Here is a 15,979-nt window from a genome sequence, read left to right as displayed (position 1 = left end):
AACTTCACCTTGGAGGATTAAAAGAGGTCATCTTGCAAGAAAACAGAAGAAACCTCAACTTAAAATAAATAAATTCAGGTGTTTTAGTTGTGAGGTTTCATGGAAAAAAAAAAAAAGAAGCAGAAGGTTATAACAAACTGTCTAGTTTTATTTTCTCTTTCATAAATAACACTGAACAAGCATTGTACAGTGATAAATAACATTTATACACTGTAAAATTCTCTGTATTACAAAATACAGTATATGTGTAATGCACTTGATACAGATGGGGAAGTATTACATTTCATAGCACCACACATGACCTCACGGCCCTTTGGGTTAATGATCCCTCACTCGGTATAACACCTGCATCCCAAACCCAGGTCTTATATGGGTGTCTATGAAACATACTTCCCTTAGGAATCAGTTGTTGCATAACTATATCTAAAGTTAAGCAGAGCCCACGTAGGAAGAACCAAAGCCTTTAAGTGTAAAACTAAATTTTTGCACAATCTGAGTTCCCAGGTGAGACGCTTAAACGTAATGACGTGTCCCCACGGTGGCCAATCGAGCTTCATTTATATGTTTGATTTTTGCATTAAACATGACAAAAACAAAATTTAACACAGACAAAAAAAACCCAAACAAACCAAAAAAAACCAAAAAAAAAAACCCCACTTCTGAGTAGAACAACTTCATTAATCATGCTACGTTTCAGGAGAGTCTCTGTTAGGGGACATCTAAGACTTTAAAACAAATCACATTTCCGTGCTTTTAAAACATGACTAAGTGTTAAGTGATTTTTTTCCCCACAAGCTATCATTTGTAAGACATGTTCTCCTCTCTCCCTCTATACGTAAACGGTCAATTCAAGTAAGAAGCTGTAAAAGTGTTTCAATCTGACGATAAAGATGTTCGTGTGATCTGTGTGCAAGCAGTCAGTCATTTCAGGGACTCTCCCAATACCAAACAAGCTGTTCTGATCACAGATACCAGCGTGTCTCGTGACGTCTCTTTCAAATCATAGGCAACTCAGAGATGTCTGTCAAAGAGGCAGCGGGAGGTAAAAGGCAGGCTCAACACTGAAATACAAACCTGGGAAAGGTGATACTCTGGAATATAGATCAAATAACTTAAATGCAGCTTTTTGTTCACGTTATAACCCGACTAAGCGATTCCCCTCACTTGGCTAAAGAGCTTACTGGTACATACTGGTATGGGCTTTTTTGCTTTAAACTGTCAAAATTATTGCTAAATTCAAACCGGAAGGGGCCCTTTAAACCAACATTTAGTGTGAAAGTAACTCTACAGCTTGCCAGTCGACTGACAGCATGGAATGTGTTCGGGTGAAGACAGTTTCTGGCGTTAAGAAGAACAAAAAGGTACAAAAATTAAAATTAAAAACAAAACAAAAAGTTGCACCAGCATCACAAAGCAGGCTTTTTGTGAACAACTACAGGAACATTAAGATGTGTAATTTTTTTTAATCTTTTAAATAGGAGCCCTTAATATTCCTCTAACAGACTTGGTCTGAGGAGCAGCATCACAATAAATGTAAAAAAATAAAAAGTAGCATCACATTCATCCCTTGGTGTCCGTGTTGTGTTTGATTGTCAGCTTCTATGACACATCCAGTTTTCCTTTTGACCAACCAAACCCATTTGTAGTTCATCTGTATGAAAATAATGTTTGTCTGTAGTGGACTGTGCAAACAAACCTACAGCATGAGATCCTTGTTGTATTAAGAGCTTAAAGAAATTTTAAAAAGTTACCAGGTGATGTCTATCACCACCAACAAGTAAAAAGTCTTAAGTTGCACTCAGCCTCACCTCAGGCGAGGCCGGGGTCATAACCTCTCATAAGCTTCCTCAATTCACGGCACATTAAAAAATAAAAGCTTCTTTATCTCATCGAGCTCACATCTCTGTAATCTAAGTAAGATAAACCCCAAATAACACACAGACTTGGGTTTGTGTTATGTCGTATGCATGACAGCATTTCTTATTAGTTTGGTTTCAGCACTGAAATGTGACATTCTTGCAGTTTCGTTCTTAGATGTATTGCACTGATTTATCAAATCAACCATTTTAAAGAAAAGAGAAAAAAAAAAACCTCTATAATTCTCCAGAAAAAGAAAAATCTCACAGCAAAAACAAAAACAAAAGTAAAACGAACATTAATGAAAAATCTAAATGGATCACCAATGATGCGGGAATCGCTCGCAGGGTGTGCGGCTCTGAGTTAAACATATTGGATTATAAAGTTCCCGGCTCTCCTCTCAAACCTGCAGGAGGTGCTCAAACTGAAAGCCTACGCGCACTGGGAGTGTTCCCGCCTTCTCCATAGTCCAAAAATAAGACACTTAAAAAAAGGGAACCATAATTAAAATGCCAAATAATTCAAAAATATTAATAATGCCCTTTATTACTCATACTGCAAATAAGCAAAATCAATCACCTGAAATAAAATAGAAACAGGTATACTTAAAGGTGCATAGGCTGGTGTTCTTTTGACACTGAAATCAAAAGTAAAATCGGTTCCTTTGAAAGGACCTGCACATTCAGAAAAAAATAGCAGGCATTTCATTTCCTGCCATGTACTTTAAAACTCGCTCACTGTGCTACCCGCCATATTTTTGCCCACTCTCATGGCAAAAGTGAAACAGTCACGTTAGATCATGTAGAAAACAAACTTTGCATTTTAATCCAAACTACTATTTTGTTAGTGCTTTTGGTGCCAAACCGCAGTAAAAGAAAGCAAACATCTTAAGTGTAAAGGTAATAAAACAGAGTCTGAAAGCTCTGCTCCTGCCCAGCATTCAAACTACAGTCTCAATAAGTGTATGATTAACTCATGCCACTGCCACCATCTCCCGCCTCCCAGTGTGGACTTTGTAAGTTGAAGTTCTACATGAGCACAAAAAAAAAAAAGGATTAAATATCGTGACTATTTCGCAGGTTGCCATGACATCGTCACATTTCCGCAGACATCTCATGTAACAAATGTGAAAAAGTACCATTAACAGAAAACAAATAAACTACCATTATGACGTACCACGTTCATCAGCACCATTATCAGGCGCGTGGTCCCGCACTTCCACACCGACTACAGGTGTACACTGATGCCGGGACGATCGCTGCAGTACGTTACCGTGCCGCCGGCGTGTTTGGGACACCAGCTGAACTGTGCTGGTTCCCTCAAGGATACGTGCGTTACAATTGAGTGACCAGGTCTAGGCTGCTACAGCCACGTGCGGCGATTCGAGATCACACGATGTTGATGCAGTTTCCGCTTCCAGCTGTCACCCTCTTGCTGCAGTAGGTGAAGCTGCTGTGATTGGTGGAGGAGCCGTTCATGTGCGACGACTTCAGCTCCATCTGGCAGGCGGCGATGGCTGCGTTGAGCTCTACCTGAGCCCGATGCACGACGTAGAACATCAGGCCGATGCTGATAATGATCTGTAGAGCGGAGCAGAGCAAGAAGCTTTGTGTTAACTAACGATTGTGGTAATGAGCGTTCTGTTTGTGTAATGATGACGATAATAAAGTAAAGCACTACATTTACAGGCACATCGTTTTGTCTCCTAAAAGCAAAAAGGGATGAAGGCAAATTTTAGCTACATTCTAACATTTAGAAATGAAAACTGTAACAATTAAGTTAGTAGTTATAAACCAGAACAAATATCGATGAACTTATTTAGTTCAAAAACTAAAGACATTGCTGCGTTCTTCTGTATTTAAAGACATTTCACCTTCTAGACAACTCACATACCTATGAAAACTAAATCTCGAAGCCAGCTGGAGTTTGGCATTTAGTCACTTTGGAGTCTGAGTTTTTCAGAACAAGCCCAAACAAATAATATGACTTCAGAAGCAAAAACTCAGTAGCCTCTGAAACACTGCGTTAATTATACTGAAGGACAACCACCAATATGTTTATTATATAAATCACACGTAATTAGTTATTTAAAGGTTGGTTTTAACTCCAATTCATTCATTTTCTCCACTTCACTTTAAGGTAGCAGGGAAGAGGAGCCTATCTGTACTGCTATTGAGCGAGAGCCATCTATCACAGGGCAAATCCAGAAAATCCGACTGTCCATTCCTCATGCTGGTGTCAGGGAAGCTGGGCTACATCGGCACCTCCCATAGTTTCCCATCATGACTGGCTTCCATGTGAATATGGCCAGCTGTCAATGAGATAACATGAAACACTAATACCTTGTTCTACTCACCAGACACTGGACTCCTGACCTTTATTAACTCTCCCTGAGCACCTGTGAGAATTACATAAAACTAAACAGGTGTTGGTGATGCTGTAAAACTGAAATGAACTTGAGGTGAGCTGAGCTGACTTTTCTGGCACAAACAAGAGCAATGCCTGGAATAATACTTCACAGAAAAGTAATAGAAAGTTCTTCTTAGAAGCAAGGACGAGATCTGTCACCTGTTGCTTGTGTGTGTAGGTCATATTTATTTTCTCTGTTACTATTGTAACTCTAAAGAAAAGTGTTCAACCTGCATTTTGCATGGTCAGACTGGCGTACACGCAGGCTTGGTCGGTGGAGAGCACATTCTTCTTGTTGTGGGTTTGATGTTTTAGTAGATTACGTGGTTTTGTTGTGTTTTCTGACTCACAAAAACCTACAACAAGGAGTGCTCCAAAGCAAAGACCTGCCTAAAAGGGCTGAATAACATCGAAGCAGGGCATCTGGTGGAGATACAGAAGAGATAAAGGTCAGGGAATACCAAAGCTACCCCTTAATCTATTTAAAGCGCCTAATATAAGTGAACAGGAAAAAAAGTGTATTTTGTACTTTAAAAATACTCTATCCTAAATAAAAATCTTAAATGAGATGTTTTAAAAGGAAATGTGATCCAATGTGGATAACATCCTTCTTAAGGGAACTTTTTTGCACCTGATACTGAACATTCGATTAAATTAAAATGAAATTAAAAATCTTCAGGTCTCAGGAGGTTAAAAAAAAAAAAAAAATCCATCCATAGTTGTCCATTTGGGACAAATTCACCAGAGAGAAACTTTTGAGTGGGAAACTGGTTCATTGCTCATTGACCACATTGCTCGTCAGTTCGCTGTTGAACATTGATGTTTTTTTCTTGGCATAAAGTGTCTCATCGCCTGAGAGAATTTGGACTGAAAGCTCATTGACAGATCATTAACAGAAAGGCTAAACTGAAACCTGCTGAAGGACATATAGTGCATGAATAGAGGAAGATGTCAGTGAAGATTGGAAAGAAGGTCATAGTCTAAAAAATGTTTTCTATAGCAGGAATTCCTTCCTTACTGTAAAGCAAAAAGGTAAACAACCGCATCAGACATTCATTCATGTATCACTGTTTCCTTCTTTAAAAAAACAAAACAAAAACAAACCAAACCACTGTTGAATTGCAAAACCGGTTTCATAAGTTCTGAGAATCTGATAACAGTGAAATACTGAAACAGCTCAGTCCTTCGCAAACAAGAATCTCTAGAAAATCCCTGAAGGTAAATTAATGAAAATAACTAGAGTTAAACTGTGGAAGAGTGGAACAAGCTCAAACCAGAACAATGAGAGAAACCTCTACCATCCCACAGACCTGCTGAAGTCATTTCAAGAAAAGAACATCTTACACTTCCTGTATGTAAGCTTGTTTTCGTCACAGTAGTTACGGTTCTCCATTTTAAAGTATTTTCCACAATACATTTTTGTGGAAAATTTCCACACACAATTTTTTTGTTTTATATCCACAGCTATTATTATTCCGTCAATAATCACCAATATTTAAGAATAAATATTCAGTATGGTCACAAATAGGGGTGTGCTGATAACGAGCTCCGCTGGGCTTTTGTCCTTTAAACGTCAGCACAACGTTGAGCAAAATGGGAAAGCAACGTATCATTTCAAATCTCGGATATTTGAAAATTGTTACCTTCGTACTCAATATATTATCACCTTCAGCTCACCTGCAGGCTGAAAACGAAGTAGCCGCTGACGCTTTGCTCAGCGATGACATCCTCCATAGTACGAAGTGTGGTGCCCAGGTAGGAGTTTAGAAGCTGTGTGGGCAACAGGCCCACAGAGGAGGCCACCAGGTAGTTTGGCAAGGACACATCTGTGATCTGTGAAAGGAGAGCAGTGATTAAAAAACCCCAAAAAACAAAATATTTTTTTAATGTTTGTAACCTAACAGTAAAACACACGAGAAAAAGATCAGATTTAATCATATTTAAACATCTATAACTAAAAGACTGTCTTTCAGTTTTTCGTCTTCCAGTTATTTCAACAATGTTGAACTGTGTCAGTCTGTGAAAGTCAAACTTGTCTGACTTGTCCGATTTTGTTGTGCCCTGAACTTTGTGTAGTTTCCAAAACCTGTTGAAACGTTGTAAAGCTTTTAAAGAATTTTAAAAAAAGAAGCTACATGACAAGGTGGCATTGTCCTTTCCTAAAAAAAGAACATATGAACAACTCCAGTAATTGAATAACTTGTTTTACGACTTTTACAATTTGAAAAAAAAATTTTTAAAAAAGAAAAAAGTACTGATTTTTTTTATTGTTTATTTACACGCTTTTATATATGTACACCGAATAAATTCTTATGAGGATTGGCTTCCTCGCAGGATAAATAAATATGATACTAACCACAGTAAATTGGGTTAACTAAATAGTTTCTAACAAATTTGAGTGCTGAACCTGCGCCCATCATGCAAAAACAGCTCGTGGCGTTTGGCACCAGGAGAGCAGTCTGGTCCCCATGGGCTGCCTTCCACGAATCAGGCTTGTTCTAGCGCGTTCCAGAGATGCTCAATCAGACTGGGATCTGATAAAGCTGGAGGGTGAGTATGGTCTTTGAGCTACTCCTGAGCGGTTTCTGTGCATAGGCTGGGTGCTCTGCTACAGGAGACGGCTGCAGTTGGGCAGTGTCGCTGCCTTGGGGGTTTGTTCCGGGTAGTGGTACACGAGTAAATATAACATCCGCATGAACGCCAGGACCAGAGGTGTCTCTGCAGAGCACTGCCAGTGGTGTCAATGATGTGGCTTAGTGTTGTGCTCACAGGCTACATCACAACTGAGTCCCTTCACCTCAGTTACTAGAAAAACTACTCAAAGGCAGGATGCTGTCCTTAAAAAAAAAAAAAAAATGTTGCTACAGACCCCTTCTTCTATTTTTTTTTTTAAATCTAAAAGCTGTTAAATAAATTTTGGTGCAAGTATCCTGAACTTTGATATGTCGGTATCGCCAAACAACCACCTTAATATAAATATACCGGTAAATATAAATAACTGCTGGCTCGCTGTCACCCTTGATCTCTTGATTAAGTGATGACATAAGCCTCTGTGCACCCGTGCTGGCTGTGGGAGGATGTGACCTTGGCACCGTGTGCTCAGTGACTATGCTGCAGCTGATAGCAGTGTGTCAGGGGTTTTGGTATGTTGCTGCAAGACTGTCTGTGCCAAAATGTTATCAGGGCTTGAAAACATTTGCGCTCGATGCGGCCAAAGTGTCTCTTTGCTGGGATAAAATCCTCTCCCGTTATCACACTAGACACTGATAAGAACTTAGGTTACACTTCACAAAACACTGACATTATCGAATCGTGGTTAATCAAGCTAACATTGTAGTCCGTGCTGTTTTTTCGCCAAGCACTTTTCCCTCTGCACGGTCATGTGATAGGCTTTTTCTCCTCGCAAGATTAGCCTTGATGTGTCCACGCCACGTGCCAACACAATCAAAACGCCTTCAGCTGATTTCTGAGACATCTGTGAGAGCTATAGAAGAAAATGAATGCAGTCTCTGAAGCACAGGGCCTCTGAAGTCCCACCCAGGCATCGGGCACACACAGCTGTCTTGTATGCGACCAGGGAAGGGCCAGTCTGTGGTATTTTTAAGACTGTGCAGAGAATTCCCACTGAACCTCCTACTTGCTTCTGCAAGCCTGTATCACGATAATCTGCAAATTCAAGTGAAAAAAATATCGCCCCGTCTTATGACTGGCCTGATTTATTTAGAGCAGCAGCAAAGCAGGCCTGACTTTGTGCTTGTAAACAAAACACTAGGTGCTTTGACTATGCAGTAAAATTAGGATTGCAACTGTGATGCCGTTTCTCTTTTTTATTCATACTAATGGAGTGTGAAGAACACTTAAAACATGTCTGCTTGTACCGAAGGTCCATAAATCACACACAAAGACTTCCCAGATTGCTTCATCAGCTCATTATGACGAGTGTTGGAGCCAGGATAGCGAGCAGGTATAAAAGTGCAATAAAATAGATGTGCGGAGATGAAAGCACGCACCTGAAGCTCAACGGATTCACAAGCATTTTTCCTGAGCTGTCCTATTGTTTTGCTAACTGCTGCAGTCTCTGTGTCGTTTTAGGTTACCCGTGATAATGTAGCACCACCAACTTCAGCAGAAAGAAGTGAGGGGCACAGTGAAATGTAGCCTCACCGCAGAAAGTGCTTACCAAGGGCAGGGCAGACAAGACATAACTCTACTGTGAGCCGTTACGGGCCTATGCTTAGAATTGGCTCGTTTCTCTTTTTATTGTGGAGAATAAGATCGTACAGATACAACAGCAGCTCGGCTTTACAATGAACCTCCAGATGAGATTAAGTATCCAGCAAGAGCCTGAGTTGGGGTTGAAAGTGAAAATGTTGCAGGGAAAACAGGTGGTGAGACTCAAAAGCTCCACTCTGACAGTCATTTCTCCAACAGAAACCAAAGAATTTCACATGGAAGCGACTACGACACGCATCGCTGGGTGATGTGATGAATATATCAGTTCTCCATCCTGGTCATTTAACAGCAAATGCTATCACTTCTCCACCACCTTCTTTACGGTACTTAGAAGGAAACAGCCACCTGACTGTGTTAATCAGGTCTCTTCTTATTAAAACATCATGCTTTTCTTAATAAACCAAATAAATATATATCAGACACTACTACCAAATAGACTACTCAGAGATGCTGAAGTCTGTGTCTGGAAGGTGCATGTCAGTCTACAGCATAGGCAATGCAGTCCTGTAAATCAAGCATTAGCATCTGAGGACAAAGGCCAATTTTCTCCTCAGATGCAGCCAGCAGATATCTGAGGCTTCCTGCTCCATCTGCTCGATTACAACCTTATTTTGATTCTTATACCGGATGCCCCTCCTGACGGGGAGATTTGTCTCTCCCCCTTATCTCAAACCAGCAGTATTTTGCATGTTAGGCAAATGCATTAACAAATGCAGGTAACTTCAAAAGCACCAATCCATTGCAGGCGACAGTTTATTGCAAAACTAAAATCATTCTTTTGCCTCCTGTCCTTGTCAGGTATCGGTAACCATGCTTGTGACTGATGAGTACAAATTCAGATCCCAAAGTTGGCCCGGGCCTCCACATTCTGCATATGTATATGTAGATACCCGTTTAGAAAGATTAGGACTCCACTAACTCCAGTACACTGTGGTTGGTAAATGCTTTGCTATGCTAAGTGTGTCTGCTTGCCACTTGGTGCCGAGCAGCTAGCGTACAGTGTGCTTTAACAGCATTTTTCATAAAACAGCTGCATGGCGCTATGTGAGCAGTCAGAACAAGTTGCATACGAGACAGGTGCAGATCCAGGAGGAAACCGCTGATAAAAGTGTGGAAATAATGATTAATGGACTACTTTCAATGCGGTCTTTGTGATTTCTTTCAAGTTATCATTTGACACCATATTATTCATTATCGAAGAAAGACGCAGATGATAGACATAATGATATCTCAATAAAACAGGTGAGAGTTTTTCCAAGCTTTTCCGAGCAACATCCACCAAGAACTCAACAAGCTGCTTGTAAATCTAAAATATGTCAAAAGAAACAAAAAACTCCTTAAAAAGCCTGCCAATGAGTCAAGCACAGACACATTTTCCAAAGACAAACAGCTGTCATAAGCTGGAACAAACCAGCAGACTAGTAACAAATGCAAACTGGCATCCAAAAAAATATGACCTACATCTGTAGCATTTGTTGTTTAGCCATTTTAGCATTGCAGCCTTTTTTTGTTTGCTTTGACCATGTATGTAATAACCCAGAGCAAGCTGAAGATCACCATCGTACATGACTGTCAGTGAGCTCACCTTGTACTTTGACTCTCATGAGCTGACTGAGGGTGCTAACAGCGCCAGTCACAGAGTCAGCAGCTGAGCAACAGAGTGTTAAAATCTGTCCCTTTGACTTTGACACCTCATTTTCACTTCTGCAGCGTGGAGCAGCAAGTTCAATGTTGCAACTATTGTCATAGCGTCTCCAGTTATCCTCCCATGAAGCACAGACAAGTCCCAACTATGAAGTATACAGCAAGGGGGAAAAATGAAGCTACTGAAGTCAGTCAGGCAAAAGAAAGCCATCTGCTAGGCTTAAGCTATGTCATACTCAAAGTCCATGATCAGGTAAACTGCTGACTTAGTGTAGAAATAAAGACTAATAATGCCCATATTCAGAATTACAGATTCTCATACTTGATGACACTGTATGTCTAGGAATTATCACTAACACAGTCTGAAAAACCTTCATTTTAAAACACATTGTGAGCATATTTTAAACGAACATCCTAACAACTAAAAAAAAAACCAAAACAGGCTCACATTTGGTGCCATTATCACCACCGACTCTAAACCCTTATCTACGTCAGCTCCCTGCCTAACCTTGATATCCATACATCTGACTTTGAGATGCTTCTCAAATAGCAGCCTATCAGTCAGCGTACAACAGCAGCACAAATGCTTATTGCGTCCCGTGATTCTTGTACCCACAAGGCTTCTCATTATTACCATGCTCTCATCTCACCATTATCAAATTACCGTCTGAAGTTGTAAGGGTCGTTTTGAACAGTAACTGTAGATATGTTAATGCAATATTGATATGTTAAACCAAAGTCTAGTGTTCACGTAATGCAGTGCAATAAATAACTTCAACATGTTGCTCTCACACGCTACAGGGTAGATTAAGATTTCATACCCCTTTACAGGACTTCTCTCTATGTTCAGTAATAAACATCACACTGGGGACACATTTAGATAGTTATTCAGATCAACCAGTATAGAGGTCGAACACCTCAATATTTGCATGAGGGCTATAAAGCAGATTTTTTAAGTCAGTGTGGTGACATTAAACTGTGAGAAATCATAATCAATGCAAAGCACTCAACTCTATAAAGTTGACAAATGTCTAACCAAATCAGTCACCCCGGAAAACCCCACTGGTTTAGCACCATACAACCTCTGTGCTTGTGAAACACACTTACATCATCAGCTTTTTCCCCTCCTTGGGCCAGTGCATCAACTCCTTCTTGCTGTAAGCTATTAATGTCTTTCAAGCCCAACACTTTGCATTCAATTTTGCATGTTTGTGCTTCTGCGTTTTCCAGTATTTAAGGGGGATTTCTCATCAGACAATACTTTTAGCATGTTTACCGTTAATCGAGCTCTTTGAGCATGTTAGATGCAGTAGATTAAATGTAGTTTTTGTTTTGAGATATAAATATATATATTTTTTGTGTGTGGAAAGGATGTCCTGGGTAAATTTTATTATAACTAGCAATAAATCCTCTCAGTGGCAATTTTACGAGTATTATAAATTACATTACTGCCTACACAAGGAGTGTGATCCTTAACCTCCTAAGACCCGAACTCTTCCACGGCACGCATTTTTGATTTCTCTTTGATATTTGGGCATATTGGGGCTGATGAATGTAAAAATCAAAGAATTACCTTTTTTTTTTAATCTGATTTTTGTTTCTAATAAAAATGAGAGCCACATATGAGGATATTCATTTAAAATTTTGATAGAACAGTAGCAGTAAAATGTCCTCGTAAGTGGACATCAGGCCCTTGTAGAGCAAAATTGAGTATTTTGGTCTAAACAACCCAAAATGTGATGTCCACATATGTGGACTCCAGGTCCTAGGAGGTTAAATGTATCTAGAAAGACAACTGTGGATATACTGGGTAAGTGAACCTATGTTTTTTGCATGGCTTCAACTTGTAATACCTTGTTTTATTTTTTATTTTTTAAATAGTCCTATTGTTTTCATATCGAGTGACCCATCCTGATATTCTATAAAACAGAGGATGATCACTTAAGCCTTTTACCTTTTTGGATGTATCAATGAGTTGAGTGAGGAAGATAATGAAGGGGTATAAACTATTCATGCAATGTATGAAGGTCTCGGGCCTCGGTTAAATGTAGGAGAGCAGTTGAAAGCAATATCACAACACTGATCTGACATGAGTCATCTCAAAAAAATAAAAATACACAGGAAACCAAACCAAAAAGGTGCACCTTAAACTAAATTGTGTTTATGTCACCAGATGTTCAAGAGAGAAAAAAACAAAACAAACAAAAACAAAAAATTGCTCCTAAATATAAAACCTGAAATATGGCTACTGACCACTGGGAGCCACATCCTAGGAGCACTCCGTTTATCTGCAGGAAGAATGAGTTTCCATTCTCTGTGGACCGGCTTCCTATTTTCATTTCCACATTTAGACTCCGGTCTGCCTTGAATATTGAAGTAACAGGCCAACTACTCTTTTCAGTGTCCTAAACTGAAATGAAACTGGCAGTTCCTGACTTGTATCTAGATAGTTCTGATTTCCCCTGAGATTCAGCTGGCCTAGAAATAAGAAAAATGCATCCCCTCTAAAACACACACAAAAAGACCACATAATTAACTGTCAGGACTCTGTTTGATTTGTTCAGCCATCATCTGGCACAGTAATGAATTCTTCCCAGAGCCGAACAAGTGCTGTGACACATCTACTGCAATTTGTGAGTTTATACGATGACCTAAAAAAACCTGGAAACATACTCACCGAGAAAACTGCATTTTGGAGTCCAAAAGGTATGGGGGTGAGTCTTGCTAAGGCCACAATTTTGAGTCCACTTCCTCCTTCCACCACGCGTATGACGGCACTGAGCTGTTCGTTGTTTCCAACTTTGTTCAGCACCCAGTCAGTCAACAGTCGTTTGCACACCACGTGTGCCACAAAGGTCCCTATTAGAACCCCCACCATAACTAGTCCCATGCCCAGCACAAAGCCGTAGAGGTAGCCAGCAGCCACGTTAAGAACAATATATCCCCATCCACATGGAAAGGACACGATAATCAAACCAACTATAAAGAGCATGGCTCCAACAAAGCTGTCCAAACTCTCCACCCAGAGCAGGAGGTCCTTGAGGTATTGGCGTACCAGAGCCACCGAGGAGAAACACACAGCAGTGAGGATGCACGCCAGCAGGGCGCTTTTAAAACAGAAAGTGGTGATACAACACGGGTGTCTGAACTCTGCACCACCGGTGAAGGTCGCCCCCCCTGCGTCAACGCTGGCCTCGGGAACACCATCCGACTTCCCCAAGCCAGTCCCCCTCTCATCAAAAGCGTTGCATATTAGGATGTCGATTTTGTCACACTCGTCCGTGGAGGTCTTCTGCAGCCAGCGGTTCAGCTGGATCTGCGTCTTGCCCACTGCGTGCTTTACAAGCTTGGTGAAAAGCTGCACGGTCGTAGCCCCTGACATTGACATGTCGGTCCTAAAACAGCCTCTGGGGACCAGCAGTGGAGCTCAGATTGACCTGGAAGCAGCTGTTATGTTGCAGGCTCCTAGAAAGCGTCTAAACACAGTCAAAGTCCATCTCAACAGAGACAAGTAATCACAAACTTCGCAGACGATGGCTTCAGCATAAGTAGTAGTCCATTGCTCTGGTGCTGTTACTGCACTGGCATAGTAAGGCATACAGGTAACCTTTTGCCATTACATTAACTGCCCAACTTAACCCGTGTTAGCAGTTTATCTCGGGTACACAAGCTGTGTAGCGTGCCAGCGCAGTGACTTGATGTTGTCAGTTTTGTAGTCGCTGTCTAAAGCACTCGCCATCTTCAGAGTTGTTATCACTTCGCTCAGGACAAGGTTGAGTCAGCGGCCGGAGGGACACGACAAAGATGGGTCTGCATGACAAGGGGAGAGCCTGTGCTATCCACATCAACTTTCAGGACTCCCCCAGCATTCACATCCAGTTTTAGCGATAACTCACCAGCACAAATCACTGCGTGGCTAACTTACTCTCCGCCGTTAGCTAACTAGCTCTCTGCGAGGATAAAGTCCAACAGTGCAATCTCGAGACTAAAACCACCGCCACCGGCCTTTCAGAGCCGCCTCTCCCGGACACCAGAGCGACACACAGGACTCACAAGCCGTATGTGAAAGCCCAGTTTGCTCTTTGTCTCCAGGCTAGCTGCTGTTGCTGTTGCTGTTTCACTCGTCGTCCTCTCTCCTGAGTGGATGCTGTCGATGTCGAAGCTATTCATACAGACCACTGTTTGTGTCCCAGAATGCCAAGTAACCTCAGCCCACGTGACCCACCGTTTAACTGTTTCAACCAATCAGAAAGCTCTCGATGTCACCGCGAGATTTTTTTTTAAATAAGTTGTTTTTGAGCGATTGCTTGAATGATTTTGTTTCTGTCTGCCAAGCTTAACGCGATCCCTGTAACGTTTCTTTTACTTCAATCATTCGGAGTCTCTCTGTGTTTTTAAGGCAAGATATACGTAACAGATATCACCGTGAAATGTCCCCGTGTTGTTACTCCTTACCGTCAGTGTGGCCGGGACGTAGCTGCGTGGAAAGCTCTCCTTTCTAAAAATAAACAGGAGCAAACAGACAGTGATTTCATTAGAAAATTACAAATTACGCAACAAGAGGAAAATAAACATAGGAATTAAAAGTCGTTTAAAGATGGCCTGGATTTCATTTTGAACACACGTCATTTTGATGGTTTATGAAATTTAAATAAATGTAACCGATAAACAACTGAAGCAAATTAAAACACACAAACACATACACACACACGCATGAGATTCATATAAATTCATGAGAGCAATTTATTGTTGTTGTTGTTACATGCTTTCTGAGACTTATTTTAGTGTGTGTGTGTGTGTGTGTGTGTGTGTGTGTGTGTGTGTGTGTGTGTGTGTGTGTGTGTGTGTGTGTGTGTGTGTGTGTCTCAATGTGCAGAACAGATATTACCTATACCAGGGATGTCAAACTCATTTAATATTGTGGCCTTCAGTGGGCCAGACCAGTGTAACGTCCCTTTCTGTCAGTGTAAACGCATGTAACTGCACATTTAATCCCCGAGAAGCGTAAAAAAGGGGGGAAGTGAAATTTCAACAGTATTTCTCAGTTTTTCTACATTATTAATGTAGAAAATGACAGAAAGGTTTTTGGTACCTCATTGCCTACATAAACATTCCAGTAGTGATATCATTATTAGTAGTATAAGTAAGTAGGCACTAAAAACAGGAACTTTTATGTCATTTAATTATCTATTACTTTACTTTGGTATAGTATGAATGGCAATAGGAGAGGTTTCTATGAACTTGTGAAAAACTTATCAAAATACAGATTAAAGTTTAAATCTATGCATTCCTTCACACCTTTCAGTGGGCCAGATTGGAGTCTTTGCCAGGCCAATTCTGGACCCTGGGCTTTATGTTTGACACCTCTGATCTACACATATGTTTGCTCATTGGCATATAATCCTACAAAAAAGGTTCTCAATTCAGTTTTATTCTACTATAAAAATTATACGTTTCCTCTTGATCACCTAAAATAACATGCTCTTAAATTCAGCTGGCAAAAGTATAGGTTGTCTCCAATCAGTCTTCATTCACAACAAGATGAATTAAGCTTAATTTTCTTACCATGTTCATTCAAAATAGCTTTCAAAGAAGGAATCAAAAATAAATATCCATCATGCAATGAGGTGATGAAGAAGCAGACCTAAATGCAGTACATGTACCACTAATCTGTAACTGAACAATAGTACTGCAGTAAATATAGTTAGCATAAAAATACACTGCAGATTATTTTTATGGACATAATTTCACGTTTATAAAAATCTGGTTCATAATTTCAGGCGGCACACTACTGTGATATGTGGCAGAGTAAGAGCACTTTCACTTATTCTCCTGT

The 15,979-nt window shown here is 40.5% G+C and overlaps 1 protein-coding gene across 2 annotated transcripts; it reads right to left on the bottom strand.

Annotated features, from left to right (window-relative positions):
* Positions 1 to 2,119: 2,119 nt before the first annotated feature.
* On the bottom strand, positions 2,120 to 14,349 carry tmem64 (transmembrane protein 64). Of its 2 annotated transcripts, none has more exons than XM_013909667.1 (3): positions 12,821 to 14,349; positions 5,944 to 6,099; positions 2,120 to 3,437 (listed from the first exon to the last, which is right to left on the bottom strand). In XM_013909667.1, the coding sequence occupies exons 1-3, from the start codon at positions 13,529 to 13,531 to the stop codon at positions 3,246 to 3,248; spliced, it is 1,059 nt and encodes a 352-aa protein (XP_013765121.1). In that variant the 5' UTR covers positions 13,532 to 14,349; the 3' UTR covers positions 2,120 to 3,245. The 2 variants fall into 2 exon arrangements, with proteins under 2 accessions (XP_013765121.1, XP_005728486.1); XM_005728429.1 differs by lacking the exon at positions 2,120 to 3,437 and adding an exon at positions 4,169 to 4,689.
* Positions 14,350 to 15,979: the final 1,630 nt, after the last annotated feature.

Source organism: Pundamilia nyererei, unplaced genomic scaffold, assembly GCF_000239375.1.
Source record: "Pundamilia nyererei isolate P.nyererei 1_Seehausen unplaced genomic scaffold, PunNye1.0 scaffold00028, whole genome shotgun sequence".
NCBI lineage: Eukaryota > Metazoa > Chordata > Actinopteri > Cichliformes > Cichlidae > Pundamilia > Pundamilia nyererei.
The sequence above is the reverse complement of the archived record's forward strand: the minus strand, read 5'-3'. Positions and strand labels throughout refer to the sequence as shown.

What these genes read in the sequence shown, in the direction of transcription:
- tmem64 (XM_013909667.1), bottom strand. Translation starts at nt 13,531, where the DNA reads ATGTCAATGTCAGGGGCTACGACCGTGCAGCTTTTCACCAAGCTTGTA. An exon ending in TCCAAAATGCAGTTTTCTCG is followed by an intron (nt 6,100 to 12,820) that starts GTGAGTATGTTT and finishes CTCCTTTCACAG; the next exon opens with ATCACAGATGTGTCCTTGCC. An exon ending in ACTTCGTTTTCAGCCTGCAG is followed by an intron (nt 3,438 to 5,943) that starts GTGAGCTGAAGG and finishes TCCGCTCTACAG; the next exon opens with ATCATTATCAGCATCGGCCT.